Raw genomic sequence first — 23168 nt, 5'->3', positions numbered from 1 at the left:
ATAGGTAGCGAGGCACGGGAAGTGGTAAGTGACTACATCTACTTATTGCAGGTTGTGACCGCGGATCTGCATCATGAGACTGAAATTATCAGAAGAATAAGAATGGGCTGGGCTGCGTTTGGCAGACATTCTCAGATGATGAACAGCAGGTTGCCATTATCCCTCAAGAGAAAAGTGTATAACAGATGTCTTACCAGTAGTCACCTACAGGGCAGAAACCTGGAGACTTACGAAAAGGGTTCTACATAAATTGAGGACGACGCAACGAGATATGTAAAGAAGTATGATGGGTGTAACGTTAAGCGATAAGAAAATAGCAGATTGGGTGAGGGAACAAAGGCGAGGTGATGACATCTTAGTTGAAATCAAGGAAATGAAATAGGGACATGTAATGAGGAGGGAAGATAACCGATGGTCGTTAAGGGTTACGGACTGGGTTCCAAGGGAAGGTAAGCGTAGGAAGTGGCGGCAGAAAGTTAGGTGGGCGGATGTGATTAAGAAGTTTGCAGGGACAACATGGCCATAATTAGTACATGACCGGGTTAGATGGAGAAGTATGGGAGAGGCCATTGCCCTGCAGTGGGCGTAACCAGGCTGATGATGATGATGATGAGGGCGACTGGCTGGTCCATAGTCTAATGGGTAAAGCATCGGGCTGCTGTTCTGAGGGAACCAGTTTGAAAAGTAACCGTTGGACCAACATTGATCACTAGGTATGTTACGCTGGTTATGGGCCACTCTTCAACGAACGTCTGTCACGCTAACATGGTTCACTGAGTGTGTGCCACAGGGTATGTGCCTATGTTAAAGAAACATTTGTCACATGAACTTGGTTCACCAGTTACGTGCCGTTCTTCTTTGAACCTGTCTGGCGCCAGCTTACGTAACTGGCCTCTTCAATAAAATAAAATTAATCTTTCTCCGGTGTTGGGGAAATCCAAACCGTGTCATATATATATATTTAGAAAATCTTCACTGAATATATATTCAGGCATGCGCCACGCACGGACCTCGCGGCGCCACCGCAGCTAGGTGGCGCAGTTTTTCGAGAGGAAAGTGCGATATAGGAGGCCGGCTCCAGTATACGCCTCACGTGCTTTCGGGTGGTGGCTTTACGGTGTGTCGCTGCATTTTTTCAATGCTAATCTCGTTAACGCCAACAGTCATCTTTTGATGGTTTGTGAGGGTCCTTTTTTTTTTGTCTGCAGTCATGTTTATCAACTTTCTACTACCTCATGTTTTATAATGTCCCTGAGGAGCCATCAAAATTTACTAGAAAATAGCAAGTCAGGCATAATACCTTACTGTCATATTACCGTAGTATAGGACAGAAAGGGGTCAATCATAGTATCAATAGCAAGCATACTGAGATGGCACCCTTTGCTTAAGCGGAGGACATACAGTCTTCTTGAAGCTCCAAGTCATGCACAAACTCATTACCCTCGGCAACCACCACTCACCGTTTTCCGTCCGACGTTTGACGATAACTGGCCTTTTAGATTGCCCCTGCTGGTTACGGGGAAAACATAATCTTCATTTCTATTCACGCACTCTATCGCCGTATCGATACTTCGCGATTGCGCCGAAGAATGCAAATCGTAGAGGGCAGTGAAGGGGGTAATGTAGACTTCGAACTCAGTGCGTTATTGCAGATAACACGAAGCATTCACATGGCGACGTGGCCTGCGCATGTGATAAAAGATAGTCTGCCGTTGTCGTCGCGCTACGCGAACTGGTCGCATGTCAAGAACCTTATTTTACTCGCCTTATGTTTGTGCGCCGGACGTCGCTCCCTCGTTTCTTTCGTCTCTTTATCGCATTTTACCCCTTTTTTATCTCCCTCTTAACCAGACTGTTGCATGTGCGGCCACGAACAGCCGCACTGGCAGTTCGACGCTGCTTCTCTGTGTTTTCTGACTCACTCGCATTGAAATGAAGCGCCTAATACGAACTCTTGCTACTCGGGCAGCTGCTTCGAAAGCGAGATTTAATACCACAAGCACTGTCAATGGAAGTATTCCTGATAGTTCATCCACGAAGTGGAAGCCTTTCCGAGAAATACCCAGAATTCCAGCGCTACCAGTGATCGGAAGTTCATGGATATACTCACGCTGTTTCCGTAAGTTTTATATTTGAATGTTACCGCCTCCACCTCCCATTGTGTGCGTAATAAACACAATCAGAGAGATCCGCAAGTAACGAGTGCGCTCTTGCGTTCTACTAAACATAATAAAATATATATAGATAACTGAGAAGGCAAGCTTTTTACACATCATTGAAGGAAAGATGTATATACTCAAGGTAGTCTCAAATTCTGAATAGAACATTTTATGCACCAGATAAACATTATTTTAGCAATCGCATTCACATGAGCGACAAATATTCGAGAAGAACCCGGGGTTCTCTCAATAATTTCTCGGGAGAGACGTAAGGTGACATGCCCATAAAAAAATCGTTTGCAATGGCGCTGTGTACACTAGGCCTTAAGTATTTGTAATGCTTCTATATTCAATTTTTCGTCCCACAATAACTGAACGAGTAAAAACTTTTAATGCAACGTATATTCCCCGTGAAAAATTCTCTTTTAGAGGAGCTCGAGGCGGGCTTCAGTTATTTAGGGTTTGCGAAACACAACCTGTGGATTTGACAATGTTCTGGCACACGCAGTTTAGCTTGCATTAGTCATCAGTCATCAATTTTCGCGCATATTGTGAATACTGTATTTGCCATTAGTGTTTCTTCGGTACTTATGAAATTTTCTAAGCTGTTACTAATTACTAGTTGGAGGAAAGGCATAGGATTGAAAACTACCACCCTATTGAAGTGCTGTCGTTCTTCAGCAAAGCTCCCGCAATAATATTTGCAAAGCGCCTACTGACTACTTGGATAAGCACAGCATTCTTTCTCCTCCCTAATTTGGTTTTATAACAGTTCTCTTCACACAAACTGCAGTGTCAGCATTTAGAGACCTAATCAGAAAAGCAATAGACAGTGGTTATCTAGGTGCCGGATTATTCATTTGCGAAAGCTACAGCATAGAATGGACTGGTGTACTGTTGTTGGGACACCTGCGTCACAGTCTACCAGTTTTGTCAAACCCATGCAAGACCAACATTCGCGCTCTGGAGAGCATAAAAGGCCAAGCTCTATACGCACGTGATTAGGGCTACACCGGTGCACTTCAACACCAGCAACAATTGCCATCGCGAGAGACCACATGATCCAGACACACATAGCTGTCGACTCTCTCGGAGCCCGCATTCACCATATGTCAAGGATCTTATTTATTTTCGGCAAATCACGCAAATAGGCAAAGCGCTTTCACCTCTTTTTGGCGAGGTACTGAGCCGCCACGTCACAGTAACCTCTGTAGGCGATCTTTATTAGGTACTAATATTTCTGACAAGTGATCATGGTTGTAATTAAAGCTAAGACATTTAACTTGTAAAAGGGCGGAATAAAATCCTGTTCAGTATAGAAAAGCCGAGTCCACTCTTATGCAAATTTGCGCACTCAATATTTCAGCAGCTCCGTAAGAAAATAATGTATTCTATCGATGAACATCTATATGCCAGCAAACACTGATCTCTGGGCTTTCAAAGACCCCTGCCGCGTACGGAATTGTTTGCAAAGCCCGCAATCTATACACAGACATAAAGTGCTCCTTTTACATGAAGTATAAGCTAGCTGTAACTTAGCGTTCCCTCGGGACACTAGAAAACAGCGTAAATAGTCGCATAATGCTTTCGGGCACACGTTAAAGGAATTTACAAAGACTGTGTTTCATCCACAAGCTTTTAACTTTGGACAATAATTTCCCGTGATCATTCTTTATTTTTATGCAAGTTTACATTTTCTTAGCATTTTAGTTCTGCCAAGGCACCGGGCTCACTTTTGCTCCTCTCGTAAAACACTTATAACGCTACACAACGCTTGCGTATGTGATTTATTGCAATAGCCGCCATTTAACCCCACTTTAAACGGTGCCGGCACATCACCCATTATGTTACCCTCACTTTAGCGAAAAATAATCAAGGGGCCTAGTTTCGTTCACGGGGGAGACCAACTACGAACGTTGTATAACGCGTGAAAATAAGTGGAAAGGATGGTTCAGTAATCAATTGCAAATGTGTTAACCGTAGGAACGATAAGGTTGCCGCTGACATTACACATAACGTGCCCCAATTTTCACCGAATGTAAACTCGTTGTCGTGCATAGTTATTTTGGTGCTCTTGGAAGCGACGCGGGCAATGGTCGTTTGACACTCTACAATGCTTGAATAAGTAAGTTTCTGCAAAAACTGTAAGTAACCTGCGCAGATTGAACATTTACTGTACGTCACCTGCAGCGCATAATCCATAAGGCGTGAAAATGAAGATTCAGAAATCATATTCAAAGCACCTGATTACTCTACATCCTTCTAACTTTTGGTACACGTCACCATAGCATACCTGCATATGTAGAATTCTTACAATTGTTGAGCTCCCAAGGCGGCAGGAATATTTTGTAAGCGTTTCATATAATGCGTTTAGCCATGGACAAACAAGGGTTTAGCTATTTTTGTTTCACTGGGAGCACCAGCTAACCATCGCCTACCCAGAGACAAGGCGAAGAGGACGCCAGGGCGCCAATGCTTCGCAGGCTGAGAGAGGACCACCCAGCACAAGACAGAAATAACCGCCTGCAAACAAAAAAAAATGTTCGTTCATCATCGTAACATACCAACAAACTTGACATTTTGCCTGTATATTGCACTTAAAATGTCACACAGTTTCTGCGAATGCAAACGCCTTAGCGATGCAGTTTTTCTTTTTTTTCACAAATCTTTGAAAACGCGCACGTTACGTTTTCGAGCACTTCGTCGCACCAACATTTTCGCTGTAAAGCACTGCACACACCCGCTGTGGCGTCGTATCTTCCTCTGCCCCCGTTTTCCGGCTCGCACTATTTTGGATTGAACAGTTGGCAGCTTTAAGTGAAGGAGCATGTGAAAAAGAATGTCCTTTCACTAGAAAAAGATTTTGGCCGTCCTTAGCTCCGCCGGATGTATGACCTGTACAGGGGGCTACAAAGGCACACTGAAGCTATTTGTAACAGCTCTCTGCCTAAGTGGCAACGAACAATTTCGTTGAAATGTAAACATAACTGTGTGCGAATTTCAAAAATTAAAGTCTTAATATAGCGTAAGAATATAGATAGTGCAGTAAGATATAAATATCACAGAGTTAGGGGTGTACCTGTACTTCGATTAAAGAGAAGAAGCGCAAAGGAGGCGGGAACTAGAGAGGCAGTTACAGAAGGATGGCTATCTTGTATTATAACTTGTGTTGCGTATGGGCCCTTGCCTAGCTACACTTCATTACGGGCTTCTCAGTTTTATTATTATTGTTCGCATGTATTTTAATCGCAGAGGCGATTGGTGCACAAACAGCGAATTTTATTATCTAACTCAAGCCTATTGCTGCGGACCTCCACTGCAAACTCGCTTCAGATGTACCTATACCCGCGTCTCACTATGTCTAGATCTCGTCAATATTTTCTGCTAACTAACAGGGCCGGCATCACTACGTGTCGCTAACTTTAGTGCAATGCGCTTCATTCTTCAACGCCATGTTTCCGCGTTATGTCAAAGAGTGGTGGTCGCTCAATTGGTGAATTTGTTCAGTGCGCCCGGCACAATCTCTGCCGGTATCCCAATTTCGTTTCCCCATAGATGAGTGCAATAGGAGGAAAGATAAAACTATTGGCTACAAAAAGTTAATGTTTTGTAGGGAATCGCCACCCCGACGAAAGACACAAGGTCTCCATGGAAATGTACCGGAAGTACGGGCCCATTTATGTCGAGAGGCTACAGGGGCGGTACTCGCTGGTGCACATCGTCAAAGGCACGGACATACGGAAACTACACCAGGAAGAAGGCAGGGAGCCATTCAGGTTGGGAGCGACGCCCTTGAAGCACTTCCGTACGTCCAGGCCCGAGTACTACGCCGACGCCGGTCTTCTAAATCTGTAAGTCGCTCTTATGTACGCGCAGTGTATGGATTGCTTATCAATAAACATCTGCATCAATTTGAGGGAGTACTTCAGATAAGTCTTTGATCCAATGAGGCTTGATTTCAGCGCCGGGTGACACGTGATTGTATTGTTACTATTGTTATTTACGTTGGTGTTTCTTTAAGTGCCACAATTGTCCTCAGCGGCAATTTCTTTCGCTGGGAGAAATATTTGGAAACAACGAGTTATGTGAGCCAAGAGAGTAAAACCTCGCAATTATTCAATCATAGTCATTTTACCGATGTCGGGGGGATTTAGTTCATCAAGGCGCCGTCACTAGATCAATTTTGGGTAACCATTGAAAAGATGGGATAAGGAAGAAATGCTTTCAGGTCGATGCGATATATGCTGAATCCTGGCGCAAGAATCGCCACGATAGTTCATATCAGTGGACTCTCGTTAATTTTTTCAACGCTCCCATTTTTTATACTCCGGCGGGATATTGCACATCCTATAAATAAATACAGGAGCACTAGGAACTTTGCATCTCTATTCCTGCCTACCCAACTAGGGTAAGACCCGCTGTATTTTAGCTGCGACATTGCATGGTTTCATATGTTATGGGACCGTTTATTTCCGCTCTACTTTAGACAACTTTCATAAAACCTGTAAAAATGCAAATCCCAAGTTGAACAACAGTTTTGCTAATTAATCGGTTTGTACCTATGATGGCGCAGTTCTAAGACACTGAGGAGTTCAGGCACAATCGCTGAATAACAACTGTTGAGTCAGTGCTCGTGCAGGTGACGTTACCTTAATACATTTTCGTACGCTGGACTCAGCAAGAAGCTCGTCGAGTTCCGGCAATATTTTGGGCTTATTTTTTCGGTCTTCAGTGTTCAGGCCAGTCATCGCGCTGTTAGCTGTGCAAGATCAAGCTACAATTTGGGTCAGCATCCGACAATTAACATACTCACGATGAGTAAGCTAGGCACTAGAGACAAGGTTTTAGGTGGTGTTTATGTAGATGAATTTCTACAGCTGCAAAAAGCAACTTGAGCCACTCATACAAGCTCGCCACAGAGCACACCGGAAGCCCATGGCGCGTATACACCTCGAGTATCGCTAAACCTAAATTCGCTTTCAGTGATATTGCATAAAATACGTTGTGTCTATTTCCACATTGTAAAACACTGACAAAGTTATAACGGAGTAGTTCCCGGAAGCGCAACGTTGGTTTCTTTGCCAGAGCCGTTATGCTATCGCTGCACAGTATTTCATGCGCGCACATACAAAGAGAGATAAAACGCCGCTAACGCGGTCGTTCATATTTTGTGTGTGTGTGTTTGTGTTTGTATGCAGCCAAGGTAAAAAGTGGCACAGGGTCCGGTCGAGCACGCAGCCACACACGCTGAAAGTTGGAAGGACAATGGCATACGTGCCCGCCATGCACAGAATCTCCGACGAAGCTCTGACTCTCATTGATGAGGTCATGGACAAAAACGGCGAAGTAAAGAACTGCTTTCGTATCCTCCAGCAATGGGCCCTGGAAAGTGAGTTCATGGGAGCCTCCGCAAGCGAACTGAGATTGTAAATTTTAGACAATAATGCGAAGGATATTGAATAAGTGCACCTTGGGACGTCGTTCAATTCAGTGTGTCATGCTTTCGCAATTACAAAAGCTGAGCACGAACACGCATGGAACGTAGCGTTTTTTTGTCCCGCCAAGCTGATGTTCCAGCATTGCGCTTGTAATGCAGTTCACGTGTAAATACTCTTTAACCTTGTTGCATTCATGCCAACGTCTACTCTACACTCAGCGCTTCCCTCACCAACGACATCGATGGGCCCAATCGAAGCTTAGTACACTAGAATGCCAGTTCTCTTTCTATTCCGCCTTACCTTTAACCCCCAGTGTAGGCTAGCAAACCGGATGCTCGTCCCGTTGACCTCTTTGCCTTTCTTCACCTTGCTTTGTTTCTGTCTCCTGACCAAAGTTTTGCTTGCTGTCACGTACGTGCTGTATATATATATATATATATATATATATATACACACAGATATGAGCGCGGTTTTTCTTTTCTTTAAATTAAAAGGACAAACAACTTATGTTTTTCGACTTTGTTTTCGCTTATGCCTGCCGCTCCTGAAAAAGGCAGTGATCGTGCTCTTTGTGACTTTAAGTCAACATCTGGCTCGCCGACGGTAGGCGATGGCTAATCTTCTGCTGTGCCGATGGCAGAGTGAAGAAAAGGACTCACCTCGAGCCGTAATCACCAATCCGAAACAAGAAAGATGGTTCGGCATGCGTGGCGGCAGAACGGGAAACGCCAGGAGTACGTCAACTGCTGTTGATTTTTTGTGCACGTGTTGTCCCACGCTCCCCAAGTGCCCATTTTCAGTTTCCCAAGGAAGACCTGAAAAATTTTTTCCTGCTGCAAGGCTTCAGAGCCCACCAGGATCTTTGAGGCAATTTGAACGCTGATATGAGATAGCCTCGGCAGCATAGAAACTCTACATTGTCTGTAACCACGTAATGTCTCTAAAAACAGAGAATTATTTGTGTTATGCTATAAATATCATTAATTAATTATGAATACTAATACTATCTGTTGCCGTACTATTAAATAGCGAAGAAGGTGGAACACACAACCTGCTTCCTGAGGTTTGCCGTTCTCGATAATCTGGTTTGTAAAAAAAAATAGATGTTCTATATTAAGCCCTCTACTTTAAGAAATCTTTGGCAATCTTCGGAAATACAATTGGTGTACATCGAGGGTTTCAACGCATACCTCAAAAGGGATTGTACCTTGAAGAGAGATTGCTTACTGGTGAATAGGGGTGGTGACTTGTGCTCGACCTTGAGATTGACGCAATAGAACTTGCAGAAACAGAGCTTGTAGCTTGTAGTAGGAAACAGATTTACTGTCGCTTCTAAAATAGGCGCCCTACGTTGGCACTTACCTTCCACCCCTCCCTTATAGAACTCGACGCTATGCTCAGCCAAACATAGAAAAGCCTGCTAACATTTGTAAAAAAGACAGCCTTCTTTTCACCTCTTGTAGATGCGGCCAGCAATTAAGCGACTTTTAATATTTAAACTTGTTTGACAGGTATTTGTTATACTATCCTCCCGACTACCCCCATTTACGTAATTATGCTACAAATATTAAGAGCCACTGCACTCTCCAACATGCTACATTCTTCTTTCTTGGTTGTGCTCCCTCAACATACACGTGTGTGCAGAATAAAAACGAGCTGCGAGCAACGAAAAGCATACATGACACGAGTATTACGCGGAATTCTTGTGTTGTGTTGGTGTAACTGGCACATCTGAATGATTCTTGTCACTGTCATTGTGGACGACCAATTTGAAAAAGGAATTGTATGTAGACTCTTTCTTGCCATTTTGTCTTGCCGTTTGCTATTCGGGCTTCAGTCCAGCACTTCTCAATGGCACGCACTAGTTGATGAGTCACGGAGCCGCGCTTATTTCCCGTTTTATTGCGGTGGTAGCCGTTATGTTTCTTTGCCACGCTGAAGGCGTCGGATGAAGCTGCCTAGGCGTAGAAAAAGAAAGTTTTGAACTTCATAGCGGAGAATCACGCTCTAAGTCACAGTGATTTGACAAAGACACAAAAAGCGTTGCGCTGATCATCGTGTTACAGGGCTGCTCAACGTAAATATCTTGCTAGATTTTACACTCGTCACGGCACGCGCTTATTACGCTCTGCACCTTGTTTTCAACGCAGGTATAGCTTCCGTCACCGCCGACATCAGGCTGCGCTGTTTGAAGGACCCGCTCGATCCAACATCTGACGGTGCCGCCATACTAGAGGACATAAAGGTTGCTTTTACTTCCATACAAAAGCTCGGCTACCGGTTTCCGTACTTCCACTACTTGAGGACGCCCACTTGGCGACGTTTCGAAAAAGCTATGGACGACTTCACAGAGTAAGTGCCGCCTGTTGTGTATTCAATAATCCAAAATGGCCGTATTAGCCTTGAAAGCTTCACTTATCATAGGAACGCCCGCATTCATTAACGCGGCTCGTTACTCCCTTTATCGACTCTGCTGCATGGACAATACTGCTGACGGATGTTCTGGTTAGAAAGCACGCAAATACGGCAATGGTGTGTCACATGACTAGCACCACCGTACGACCAGCTCATCGGATGATCATCTGAGGTGCGCTACTACTGGAAATACGCTTCGACTCGGGGCTGCGAAGTAGAAAAATGCAGCCGTTTTGGTAGCGGCAGAGGTGGCTGTGACAAAGTTTAAGGTCGACGTCGGGCAACTGCTCCTGCGTACATGAGAGGTGCAGTGAGCGGCATAGCGGTGGATCACGGATTTGAGTAATAGCTGTAGAGATATGTTGTTGGATTAAGCTGCGGAGCGTTGGTGTTATAGTAGATGCTGACGGTTCCGGGATGCAAGACACCAAGGACCTGGCCAGTGACCTCTGCGCGAACAAACTCCTGAATCTTGAAAATCAGAAGAGCGTTTTAATTTATGATGACATGACTTCATAGCAAATAATCATGTGCAAGAGAGCGTCTGGTTCGGAGGCTTTGCCGGCGCAACTCTTCGTAGCTCTGACAGAGTTTCAATTATTTCGATGATAGTGTCAGTATTCTGATAGCAATATTTTGAATGCGTCGTGTTCACTTAATTTGATTATATCCTTTATCTCATCTTCGGGCATCGAGGTTCCACTCCGGAGTACCACTGTGCCAGGAGCCGCACTTCCACTAAAGAGAGAGAGAGGGGGGAATGCAGGAAGGCAGGGATGTTAACCAGTCAATATTCTGGTTGGCTGCCCTACGCTGGGGGATGGGAGAAGGGGAAGAGAGAGAAGGGAAATAGAAGGTGTAGATACGTGTACGGACAGCACTTGAGTTAAAGCTGCTCGCGCAAACCAGAAGTTCTGAGACAACACAAAAGTGCCTTCACTGCCTTCTGAGCCGATAATCGGTCGGGCCGATGCTCTAGTATTGTCCATTCACTCAGATGACGATCATCTAATTTCCTCAATGTGTTGGACAAAGATGGTCTTTGTGCTTGAAATTGAGGACAATGGCACAATAAGTGGTCAATGTTCTCCTCGCATCCGCAAACATCACATGCAGGACTATCAGCCATTCCAATTAGTGCTGAGTAGGCATTCGTGAAGGCAACTCCAAGCGATAACCGACACAAAAGAGACGCTTCACGTCGGTGCAGACTGGCTGGAGGTCTGAGTTGAAGTGACGGGTTTAGTCTGTGCAGTCTTGTGCGCCTTGCATGTACGGTATTCCATTCTGCTAAGGAGATCGTGCGTGCTAGAATGCCAAGTTGTCTCGCGGCGTCGGTCCTTGAGAGAGGAGTGGGGACGCAGCTTCCACTAAATATCTCCAAGCTTATTACTAAGGTATGCGGGCAAACGAACAGTGGTCGCAGATGTTCGGCCAAGCACAGCAACTACATGCTTACGCAGGTGGTGATGCCGTTTATAGGCCCAGGTTACTGTTCCTTACAGTTGTTTTATGTTGTGCTTTAGCACTTTCGTAACTGTCTGATGTACGCTTGTTATAGCTAAATGCATCACTTTATATTCTCTAGGCGCACATACCGTCTCATCGAAGAAGCAGCCCGGCGTATGGAGTGTCAAAAGCTGGAAACCGAGTCAACTGTATTACGAAGCCTGCTACTGGAAAAGAAGTTGACCTTTGGAGAAATTTTCACATTCACTAGCGATTTCATTCTCTCAGGCGTTGATACGGTAAGCAATTTAGTACTATTTCACGTTAAATGTACTGTAGATTGAGTACTACTTAATTTACTATCCTTAACAGTGATCCTGACAGTAAAGAATGAAGTGCTGGCCCGCCGGGAAATATTTTTCAGACGGCGTTTGCAACGACCTGCCTGCTGTTCCAATTAGCGAAGAATGGAGAAGCTCAGAAGAAAGCGCGCGATGAAATTCTGAATGCTACTCGGGAGAACTCGGGCTTGATAGCGCCAGAACAAATTGAGAAAATGCTGTTCCTGAAGGCGTGCCTCAGAGAAAGCCTAAGGTGAGCGAAGCACTCATTGGAATTAGCAGTGACGTCTTGTATTTCATTTTTTTTTCTTTTTGCTTTTTTATGGCTTCGTAAACAAACAAAAGTAGGCTGTGAATTGCGGTGACTGGCATGTGTACAAAAATGACCACAGGAAATAAGCAGATCCCTAGAACATATTTCGAGCTTAGTAAGTCAAGCTTCTGGTAATTTGACTTTCTATTATGTTTCTACAAGCTAATAGTTTCCTGAAAAAGCACCCACCGTACTTGCAGTGAAAATGTCCTTACTCAAATCTTTAAATATATGCGAAAATGTACTACGTAACTCTAAAGAACGCCTTAGATTGGGTTTATTTGCGTAAAAAAAATTCACTACGCAGCCTGATCCCCAGGTTCCATGGGCTTTGAGCGTATTCCTCGGATATCTTGAGTTGAAAAACGGCCTCTTCTGTATCACCTTATTGCCCCCCCCCCCCCCCGCCTCCATGCACACAGTGATATATATGCCTTAGGTACGCTAGGTAATACCGCTGCGTTTGGCTTGACTCTGCTACGTCATGTCGAGAGAGCCAGGCTCATAGCCACCCGAAATGGAGTTGTAGGAGGAGACATTGGTGTGCCAACCACAGCTTGCATTTCCTCGTTTGAGCCTTTCTGAACTCAAGATGCTGAATTGCAGGAGGCACGTGGCGATCTTGGAACAAAGTATTTTGCGAAGCACAGAAGACTCAAAGTCGTAGCGTCGTTACACTTCCCGAGGCAAAGGGCGACTCACAATCGGCGGTTGCTGTCAGCTTTGCGCTTACCTCCGAGCCATGGCTCACTGCATTGTGTGATCCCCCCATCGCGCTGACCGATATTGTCATTAGGCCGTGTGCTGAATGTTGAGCAAGTGGCTGCACGACGTATACATTGTTGTTTCTGCTAAGGAGCTAGTTGGTTTCCATTAACACATTGCGCAGAGGAGGCTTTTCGAGGTCCATAAAGGTAATCACCATGCCTGGTTGCATTGTCTGTCTGGTTTGTGCAGAATAAAGTAAATGCACGCATCGCACGTGTCAACATGAAACAAATCTATCACCCCCACGAATCAGTAGCGCCGTGGAGCAAAACACGTAAGAGGCGCTCCGTGTTTCGCTACTGCAGTGCAAGCTTCATTCCAACAAAATCTACGCTTTCTATGAGCGGTGTCGACATATTGGAATAGCAGTTATTACTATAAAAATGTAATAAAACATGAATTCACTGAGAATGTGGCAGTCAACAGCAATCCGCATGGCACTCACAGCCTTGTTCGGACCTATCTATTCTGATAGACTTCGCCCTCCCGCTCTTAGTAGAGTTGGATTACTTGGAAATACCATTGTGTGTTTCATTGCTCTTCGTGCCTTTTCTGCTTTGACGCGTTGAATGCTGTTTGTTTGTGAACTATAAATGGAACCCAACATGTAACTTCGTCCTAATGCTGATACATTGTTTTCGCAGTAGCAAGATGAGCCCTGTTATATGAATGCGTAATTTTTCAGTTTCAGAAACCTTTGTTCGTAAAAGTGACGCTATTGATAATTTCGAGATCTAGTCTATAAATCTACCCAAATTTAGTCCTTGCCTTTTGCGCCTCTTTAAAAGGAAGTGTTTTGGTCCGCTTAAAACGAAATTGATAAAAGTTGTATCATGCCATCATGTGCTATGCTCAGTAACCTTCGTTTCTAAATATTGTCTGGAGTCGTATTGCGGCTCGTTATACACCATGTAATGGTTTTATTGGCAGGTTGAACCCACCTGCTCCTGGAATTTACAGAATACTGGAACGTGACGTTGTGTTGTCCGGCTACGTGGTCTCAGCTGGGGTAGGTTCCACTTAAAATTTTTATATTTTTATCTTTCGGATTTCGAACACCAAATGACGTTGGTAGTATTCACACAAATGAGCGAAGCCGCCCTTCTACGACCATTGTGAACTGGCGAGCGATAAAAGCCTCAGCCTCGAGCCGACGTTTGTGTCGTGTATTGAATTGAAAGAACCTCCGTGATATGATGGCTTTGCAACTCAGTTTTTGTTGTGGACTAGTATGTTATGAGCCTGAAAAAACGTTTCAATTGTTGAAATACCACTCCTAGATGCCGAAATGTCGATCTTCCGTACGCGTTGACAAAATAATCGTCTCATCATGTTCGTTCTGGTAAAACCACTTTCCTTTACCTAAGCATGAATGTGAAGGCGTAGTATTGAATATCTAGGTAGTGTGTAATGCCGCGTACTTGACTGCATTCGAGACGTGCTTCACTTTCGATTTTGCTACCTAAAACAACACAACGGTCGATATCGTGTAATTGTTACTTTTCTCAAAAACTCCCCTCAAGAAAATGAGTGTACCTCTACTCGATCATTATACATGCATATGTCTCCAAATTCCGCGTGAATATTTTTCCTCGTTTCTTCTAATATATTTTAGAAAGAATCAAATGCTATGTGCCATATAATGTACAAAGGGTCCCAAAAGAACATAACTACTTCTAGCCCAATATCCAGGAGCCTACAAGGGTTGGAAATATTAAGTTAGCGCTCGGCGAGGGAGACAAAAATTCTGAAAAATGTAATAATACGATTAGAATTATTTGCCTGTTCCCCCCACTTCGCCGTTTGTATCGCGTTTCTCTAGCATCTTTACTCCGGTGGTTCTATTGACCTTGAAACCCGATCACGTGAGTTGAAAACAAAGGCGATGCGTTATCAGGTGACATTTCCAGACATATTTTCTCAAACTAAACTCTTCTTTTTTCACCGCCAGTTACGTATGTGCACCAGTTACGTGTGTCATTATCACTTGTAGATATACAGCTGGTGAATTTTACACTCCTCACCATTCTTGCGAAATACACGAGTTTCGTGATTGCATAGCATTAAATGAATCTTTACCAATTCTTTCAACAATGATCTCTCACCACCAAAAAACATGTGCGAAACTCCGTGAACGCTAAACGCCTTCATGACAATAAACATCGTCAGGGATAGGTACTGCTTGAATTTTTTTCTTCAGGATGTCAGCACTACTGAAGAAGTACATGCAGCTCTTTTATGCACTCATCCCATATATCTCTACTACACCCACCTTTATACAAGTTTTGCACTTAGAAACGGCAGTGAAAGAAGGAAAATAAAGAAAAACAAGGCGGACAGCTTGAAGAAAAGGGCTCATAGCCAGTTATAAGTTGTCACGTTGAAAGAGTTCACAAGTACGGCTCGTCAGCCAGCCATGGCTGACAGACCGGAAGACGAGGACAAACAAGCGCTTCCACGGAAGAGGACGAGTCCCCAGTAGGAAATTATGTAGCGAATTTATAGATTTGGTTGCTCTTGAGTGCTCTTTGTCGCTATCCGGTCGCCTTCAGCAATATTACGTGCAACATCATGATACTTGCTCTTTAGAAAAATTGTAGCGTATGAACGTTTTTGTGAATGCGGGCCTGTGCTCCTAACACCGGCGTCACCCGAATGGCTATGGCTTTGCAGAAGGGTTGAAATCTGGGCCAGTTGGTACGTACTTGAAAGAAAAAACCAGTCAAAAACACAAAGGACAAGAGGAGAGGTTCACATCGCAACGACCAGTCGTTGGGGTGTGAACCTCTCCTCTTGTCCTTAAGCGTTTTTGACTGGTTTTTTCCTTGAAGTATGGCTATGGCTGTCATCGGGCTTTGGGAACGAACTTTTCCCCTATTTTGGGGGGGGGGGGAGGGGCTTTTTTGTCTTACCGCTAAAAACTGTACAATCATCCTATAATCGCTTAAATAGCGTAACACGTTTTACACAAGAAGACGAATAACAACAACAGCAACGTCTCCTAGAATGGTGCTGAATCTATACACGAGTGCGACATATTGGTGCTTCGCAGCATTCTTGGCTAGATATGAGTAGTGCACTGGCAGCTACGAAATGCCTCTTGCACGCAGGTATTGCTTAAGCGTATTTTATTCCGCCTAATGGTTAGAGTTCGAGCTTCGATACTAGAATTCCATGGCTCTAATCCGGCCATCGAACAATCTTATGTGTGTTTATTTATTGCATTATATTATATGCGTACACATATGTAACGTAATACATATATGTATTACGTTATATGTACATATACTTAAAAAATCCGGGACATCACAGCGACGGCAAAAGTTCGTCTGAAGCGTCAAGCTACATTGAATAAGAGAAAACAGATATGAAGAAAACTATGCGATTGCTTTTGAATACACTTCGAAGGAATGGATATCTTAAGTGCTTACCTGTAATGCGTACAGGTAAGGCTTTGCCTCAAGATTGATCAATCGTATGTATCAGAAAAAAATGAGCTCCGTCTATTAGAAGCTGTTAAAAGAGACAAATCATGCTGCTGAATTTTCTCAGCAGTGGCATCAGAATAACGGCTACTTAAGCGCGGACAAGCTTGGATAACTGGTGATATCGCCTTGAGTCGCCCTCGGCTGCAAAGTGAGCCCTAACTAGGAGGAGTTCTCTTTTCGCCGAGTTAACTTAAGCGATGGTATTTTAGGTAACGGCGATGACAGATAAAGAAACGAAGGAAGCCTAACTAGACTTTGTGCGGTTTGCTAGCCTACCCGTGGGGACAGGGATATGGGAGTGGCACAGAGTGAAGACAAGATTTTAATCAGTCACATATGCTACATACAAGTCGCAGCGCGTATGCAGCTTGGCATTCAAGTCTGTCGCTGTCAGGTGCTACAGGTCGTCTGACTCTCTGTGCTGACGAGATGAAACACCAGGCCTCCGGGCCCTCGGCTTCGGTAAAAGTTCGATCGTTCCGTTAACTGAAAGCACAGTGAAAAGTCTGGCGTTGTTTGTTTGTGTGGGAGCAATCGCGTATGAGATGATCAGTTCCTTCTCCACGTTTGCTCGCTCAGCGCACAAAGGTATATGACTCATTCCAGTGCGATAGCTTTCAATAAATTCAAAGCTACTCCGACTCACGGATGGCATAGCAGGGTTGCATCGATCATTACCATTGCAGTTACCACAACATCTTTCAAGATAATGAGAATAAATTTTGCAGTGCTAGTTGGTATCGAATGAATAATCAAGGACGATTTAACTGAGCAATAATAATCTGTGTCGCATACTGGTTATGAAGCTGCGTTTTACTAATGTGCTATATTCTTGTTTCGCAAACAATCCTTGAAGACTGTTTGCAGGGTATCGCTCCCTTAACAGCTACGTTTTAATGACGCGTGCTTAGTTTTTAAACTTGTAGTTTGGCGTGGTGATTGAATGTTTCCTATGCATATTTCCTTCGGGATCACAGCAATCTCTTTCTTGTTATTCTCTTGTTCTCAGGTGCCTATCTTTGTAGATTACTACGTCGCTGGACGCATCAAGGAAAATTTTAGCCATCCAGAGCTGTTCCTACCTGAGCGCTGGCTGAAAGAGCAGCCAGAAAACCTGCACCATGACAGATACGCATCCCTTCCGTTTAGCTTTGGACCGCGGATGTGTCCTGGCCGAACAACAGCGGAGCTCCACGCATGCCTTCTTGTAGCCAAGGTACGTATAATTACGGAGACTGAGCTGCCTATACTAGCGAGCAAATTCATCAGCAGGACTCCTAACAGATTAGAAATATGTCAGAGCCTGCGTTCTCTAAGCCCTTTTGTATGTCATGATGCTTGTAGTCGAAGCAGCAGATATTTAATGAATGACTTGCCATTAGAAGGGGCCAATGGGTACATGAAAAATAGCCCTCCTTGATTAAACCTCGTGTATTTCAGAATACATACTTGTGTACGTTAATTCTCGTGACATCTGTGCGTGTATATATGTCCAAAGAAGCCAACAGACAAAGACACCTAGGACAACACAGGGAAAATAACTTGTACTTACCAATTGGAATAAAAAAATATAAATTAATGGAATTGAAAGTCGATGAAAAAACAACTTCCCGCAGGTGGGGAACGATCCCACGTCTTTGCATTACGCAGTCATCCCATCCACTTTCTGGGGTAGTTATGTGTTACTACTAGAACTAATCCTGGGAGTGTTAGCCATCTCCATCATTCACAACCCTTGGCGGCGGATGTGGAACATCCTTGCTGCCGCAGGCGTCACAAGTATGGTATCTTTTTGGGTGAAGGCAACTGGTCAATAAACGCACGTGCTACCTGAGTGCATGAATCTTCTCCGGATTCGAGACCCTCATTATGTAATGAACGAGAAGAAAGGGGGTGAACCGAGGGGCCCGATTTTTATTAATCATATCATAAGAAGCCAACAAACAAAGACACCAAGGACAACACAGGGCAAATTACTTGTACTTACTAATTGGAATAAAGAAATTTTAAAGTAATGGAATTAAAAGTGAATAAAGAAACAACTTGCCGCAGGTGGTTAACGATCCCACGCCTTCGCCTTACGCGTGCGATGCGAAGACGTCCGGTGTGTGTGTGTGTGTGTGTGTGTGTGTGTGTGTGTGTGTGTGTGTGTGTGTGTGTGTGCGTGCGTGCGTGCGTGCGTGCGTGCGTGCGTGCGTGCGTGCGTGCGTGCGTGCGTGCGTGCGCGCGTGCGTGCGTGCGTGCGTGCGTGCGTGCGTGCGTGCGTGCGTGCGTGCGTGCGTGCGTGCGTGCGTGCGTGCGTGCGCGCGCGTGCATGTGTGGTGCCGCCGGCAAAATGATAATGCGTCGCACTAGAAACCAAAAGCAGTGTGACATCTCGTCACGTTTTTTAATACGGCACGAACAAAAGTGGAGTCGCAGAATTCTACACGTGAAGCTCGGGAACCTTGCTTTCCTGAACATCTTTGTCCGCAACACAATGTATCGGGCAAAAAAATATTCTTGTAGTCGCCTCTTCTCCAGAAATTTTGCATAAAAATGAACCTTTTGTATTGCTCCATCATGTAAAATATTATCAATGGAATAAACGAAGCCTGCTTCATGAGAACTTAGAAGAACGTTGCCGCTGGTATACAAAGGGTTATGCGCTTTCTTTTTTTGCCGACTGCTGCTCGAAATACTTGAAGAGAGAACTCTCCATTATGTTGTGCGAGCACTCAGTGGGCGTCATTTTTATCTACAAATCCGGACAAATTATTGCGCGGGGCATCTTGACTTTTAACGTTTCCTCATCGCGTAGGAAGCTCTAGAAACGAATGGAGCAGGTTTGTGTTATGGAGGCATCGTATGCACTCAAACATACCCACTATAATATGCGTACATGTCCTGGCACATGTAGAGGTGAGCTCCACGATTAGTGTTCAGTGCGATAAAATGGAATACAGTAACAGAAGCGTGTACGTGTAGATGCTATGGCTTCTCTCATTACCTCTGACTCGGTCATTGTCAACTTAATGCGTAGTCGCCAAAGGCAGCAACGATAGTCTTCTCGTCAACGTCAATATTTTCCCTCTGTACTGTCCCTTTTTAACTAAAAATTAATTGAGTCTGGCAACGCCTGGCCATCACTGTCGGCTTATTTCACGCCGTCTTAGTCCTTGTGGCATCGTCGATTGCGCCTTTTCACATAGCTACGTGGAGGCTCTGGCCTCCTGCTTCAAATGGCATGCCTCAGGCAACGCGTGAGGCATGGGCCTGGACGAATGCTTGGGCGAACGCACGAAGATTCCGTATGCACTATACTTTCCAGTCATTTACTAAGCATGCCCCACCTTAGGTATTCCTATAAAGCGTTTTGAGGTGCTGTTTTATTGCATTCAGCTCCTTTCAACAGCTCATTTCTATGCTATGTACATCTGGTAACGTATTGCTTCCTTTCTTTTCATTCTTTCTTAGTTATTGGTGCATTGTATGAGGGGCCAATTCTCTGCTTTTCTTTTCTCATTTACAAGGTTCAAAGTTTACCTCACAGCCAATCGTTAACGCAGCATATATATCGCATAACGTAAATCTTTTTTTTTTTTTTGCCACTGGACTCCACTATGTCGTTATATTTCACTCTGTCTTAAAAGTGGGAATATCCTTTATACTAGTTAATATTCGAAGGAGGTCGTTTTCATCGAACATTAGGCTCTGATTCCACTTGGCAATTTCGCTATTTCCCTATAGCTTATACCTTCGGGAACGCCGAGGCAAAATTGCAAACTGTTAGGGCTATTTAGCCACAAGCTAATGTCAAAGTCTTATATATTGGGGTACGCCTTGGAGCATACCGGGAGTCAAAACCCTTACCTAGAAAGATCTTCTAAATGGATAGGGTCAGCATTTTTAGAGGTATAGAGCGTGCGGTCAGATAAACAAGCCACTATGATCTAGAAGTTGCGGAGGAATAAGCGGAGGAAGTTTATAGTCATACTGAATGCCTACCTGGGGTGTCGGCCATTGCTGTTGTCAATGTGGAAATTCTCGCAAGTGTGACAAATAAGAGGAGCCAAGGGACCCTGGAATGCCCATGACTAATCTCGACCGCAAATCGCACAGCCATGACATGTCTTTCTGCCAATGCTTGTGTTAAGTCGTGCCAAGCTGTGAAGTGCAGAAGCATTTTAAGAAATTGAAATAAATGAAGCCACACTAGGCAAGACGTGTGTGACTATCAATTTTTTTAGACCAATTTTCTAGAACCCATTGATTGACTTTAGGCATCAGATGGTTTCTTAAATATGAATATGGTACGCCGTGGAGTTCAGGAGCATCTGAGTCTTTGCTCGAATTGTCACAAAGCGCTATGATTAAGGCAAATTTGAATACACCGCGGAAAAGCCGAATGACGGACCAAAAGTGGACTCGGCAGTACATTCGTAGTTTCAATGGTAGAAAAATTTGATTTAAACTTCCATTAACTTTGCACGGAAACGCCGGCATTCGCCGAATAACTCCTGTGTTTTTTATGCCACCTTTCCTGCTTGCAGATTTTGCTGAAGTACGAGGTTCATTGTGAGAAAGAAGACATCGGGTTTCATGGACGGTTGGGCAACGTACCGAATGACTCAGTCGACTTCTCTTTCAAAAACGTTTCTACGCCAGCTGTATCAAAAATGGCTTAATGAGCAGGTGTTAGGTGTCACTCTAAGCATACTGCGCTGAGACATCGTGGTGGTACACTATAATGACAACCTGTAATTAGGGTATTGAATTAAGTAAGAAAATCACTGTTTGCTAATTACTTGACTCACATATATACAGAAACAGTGCGCTGAGAAGGAATACTACAATAGAGCAGTCTAAAATAAGAGGCTACGCGGAACATGCGGCCATAATTCAGGCCAGCAAAGCGAGGATGACGCTTGGGACCTTCCGATCGATTGCGCACTCATCGAGGTTGTTTACGAGCCCAGGGCTGCTCTGAAGCCGTGGTATAGAGGCTGAATGCTTGCTTCCCCCCCCCCTCCCATCAGGCCAGCCTTCTACATATAACAAGAAGAAGGTAACCACAATTACTTTAATTGCTTCCTTAATAGTTAATAAATTTTATTTGAATCAGAAAAGACATAGGCTGCAACAAAAGTAGAAAAAATCGCCTGCAGCTTTTACTGCCTGTGAGGGCCACTACAAGTGCTACGAAGAAAGGTGCGTAAATCTTCAAGGTGGACATGTTGAGGAGATCGACGCGTAGTTGCAGAGTGCAGATTCTGTGAAGGAGGTTACCCATGCGTACGTTTTCATCAGTTTCGAAAATGTCAGTCGCATACTGCGGGCATTCTACTGTAGTTCCCCTCACATTTGAGTACTCAAATCCGTGTCGCCAGTTATTCTTCTTTCGTCGAAACTGTAACACTTTGCATGCAGTTCTTTACTTAAAAATGAAATAGAAGTTCATTGAGCATTACCAAGTAAACAAAGCACCCGTTAAACTACACAAGTAGCAGAAAAGGTTATTGATTACAAGTAATTATTTACAGGTGATGGGTTGCGCACAATTCTGCAAGAAACCCAGCTTCGAACCCCGTAGGGAAGTTGTACTTTCTAATTATATTTTTTGTTCGATTCGCACCTTCTGTGCTGGCTTTTTTTTCTGCAGTTGTTTCTAGTGCTACGCGAAGCCACAAGAATTTAGGCAAATGTTGCGCGAAGAATAACAAAATAAGAAAGAATTCACCGAACACGAGCCCAACGTGGCCGCAAACCTTACGCGTACCTTAATTTCCACAGGCGCCACCCGGGTCTCAACAAAAACATGCCAGCTAAGAATAGCCTCCGAGGTCTGCGTAGGTACGAAACATGGCCTCGATGGCTGCCCGGTTTCGGCATGACCGTGCTTTCCGAAGCCATCGGCGCAAAAGGGAAACGGGTAATGACCGTTCTTGACACCAGGAAATGACACAGCTTCGAATACCCGCAAAGACAAGTTAAAAAGAACGGCCTTGGAGCGGAAGCAGTTATTTCTTCTGCTTTTCCACAAGAGCAGCTTTGTCTGTTTGCTTTATTCACTGCACGCTTTCTACTTGTCTGCATTCAAAAGAAACAATGTTATCGTCTGGTGACTGCATGCATAGGCGGCGAGATTTCATTATTCCGGGGCGGAGCCTGGGGCCCGGCCAGCTTTCCGAACCCCCATATATATATATATATATATATATATATATATATATATATATATATATATATATATTCTTGCACTCGAAGAATTGAGCGCTGAAGCGACAGCGCTGTATGAGTATATACTAGACCTCATAGAGGAGACTGTTAAATTTTATAGCCTCAGTACTCTCGGTGGTGTAATCTTCCTTCGTGTAATTGTCGCATACTTGGCTATCAATAATACTGCTTCGCCTTCCCGGCGAAACTACAGCCCCTCTCTCTCTCTTGCTCGCTCTCTCTTGTTCTTTTTTTATGCGTTGCATATTGCAATCACTCAGTTCAGCCCTTGGGCGCGGCCTGGCAGCCACCATTGGGGGTATGAGCCACCATAGTGGCTCATACCCCTACACTAGGGTTTTATGCGTTGCATATTGCAATCACTCAGTTCGGCCCTTGGGCGCGGCCGGGCAGCCACCATTGACCTTTAGCGCAACCACGTGACGTGACGTCACGACAGCGGGAGGAAAAGCTGGGCCCCAACACAATATGCAACGCATTCTTGGCTTAACCAAGCTAAGCCTGGCCATTTTTTTTGTGTGTGTGTGTGAGTCCGAGCGCTTCTGCGCATGACTGCTGTTGATTCTGATTTAGAGTGA

The 23168-nt window shown here is 44.4% G+C and overlaps 1 protein-coding gene across 1 annotated transcript; it reads left to right on the top strand.

Moving 5' to 3' along the window:
* Window positions 1-1776: 1776 nt before the first annotated feature.
* Window positions 1777-21371, top strand: LOC126530826 (probable cytochrome P450 49a1). Its single transcript, XM_050178118.2, has 9 exons — window positions 1777-2119; window positions 5773-6010; window positions 7358-7548; window positions 9748-9949; window positions 11601-11760; window positions 11886-12055; window positions 13814-13892; window positions 17381-17587; window positions 20904-21371. Exons 1-9 carry the CDS (start codon window positions 1933-1935, stop codon window positions 21036-21038), a joined length of 1569 nt encoding a protein of 522 aa, XP_050034075.1. The 5' UTR covers window positions 1777-1932; the 3' UTR covers window positions 21039-21371.
* The last annotated feature ends 1797 nt before the right edge of the window (window positions 21372-23168 follow it).

The sequence above is a fragment of the Dermacentor andersoni genome, chromosome 5 (genome assembly GCF_023375885.2).
Source record: "Dermacentor andersoni chromosome 5, qqDerAnde1_hic_scaffold, whole genome shotgun sequence".
In the NCBI taxonomy this organism is placed as follows: domain Eukaryota; kingdom Metazoa; phylum Arthropoda; class Arachnida; order Ixodida; family Ixodidae; genus Dermacentor; species Dermacentor andersoni.
This window is presented reverse-complemented; position numbering and strand designations above follow the sequence as displayed.

What these genes read in the sequence shown, in the direction of transcription:
- LOC126530826 (XM_050178118.2), top strand. Translation starts at nt 1,933, where the DNA reads ATGAAGCGCCTAATACGAACTCTTGCTACTCGGGCAGCTGCTTCGAAA. An exon ending in GCTATGGACGACTTCACAGA is followed by an intron (nt 9,950 to 11,600) that starts GTAAGTGCCGCC and finishes TATATTCTCTAG; the next exon opens with GCGCACATACCGTCTCATCG. An exon ending in CATGCCTTCTTGTAGCCAAG is followed by an intron (nt 17,588 to 20,903) that starts GTACGTATAATT and finishes TCCTGCTTGCAG; the next exon opens with ATTTTGCTGAAGTACGAGGT.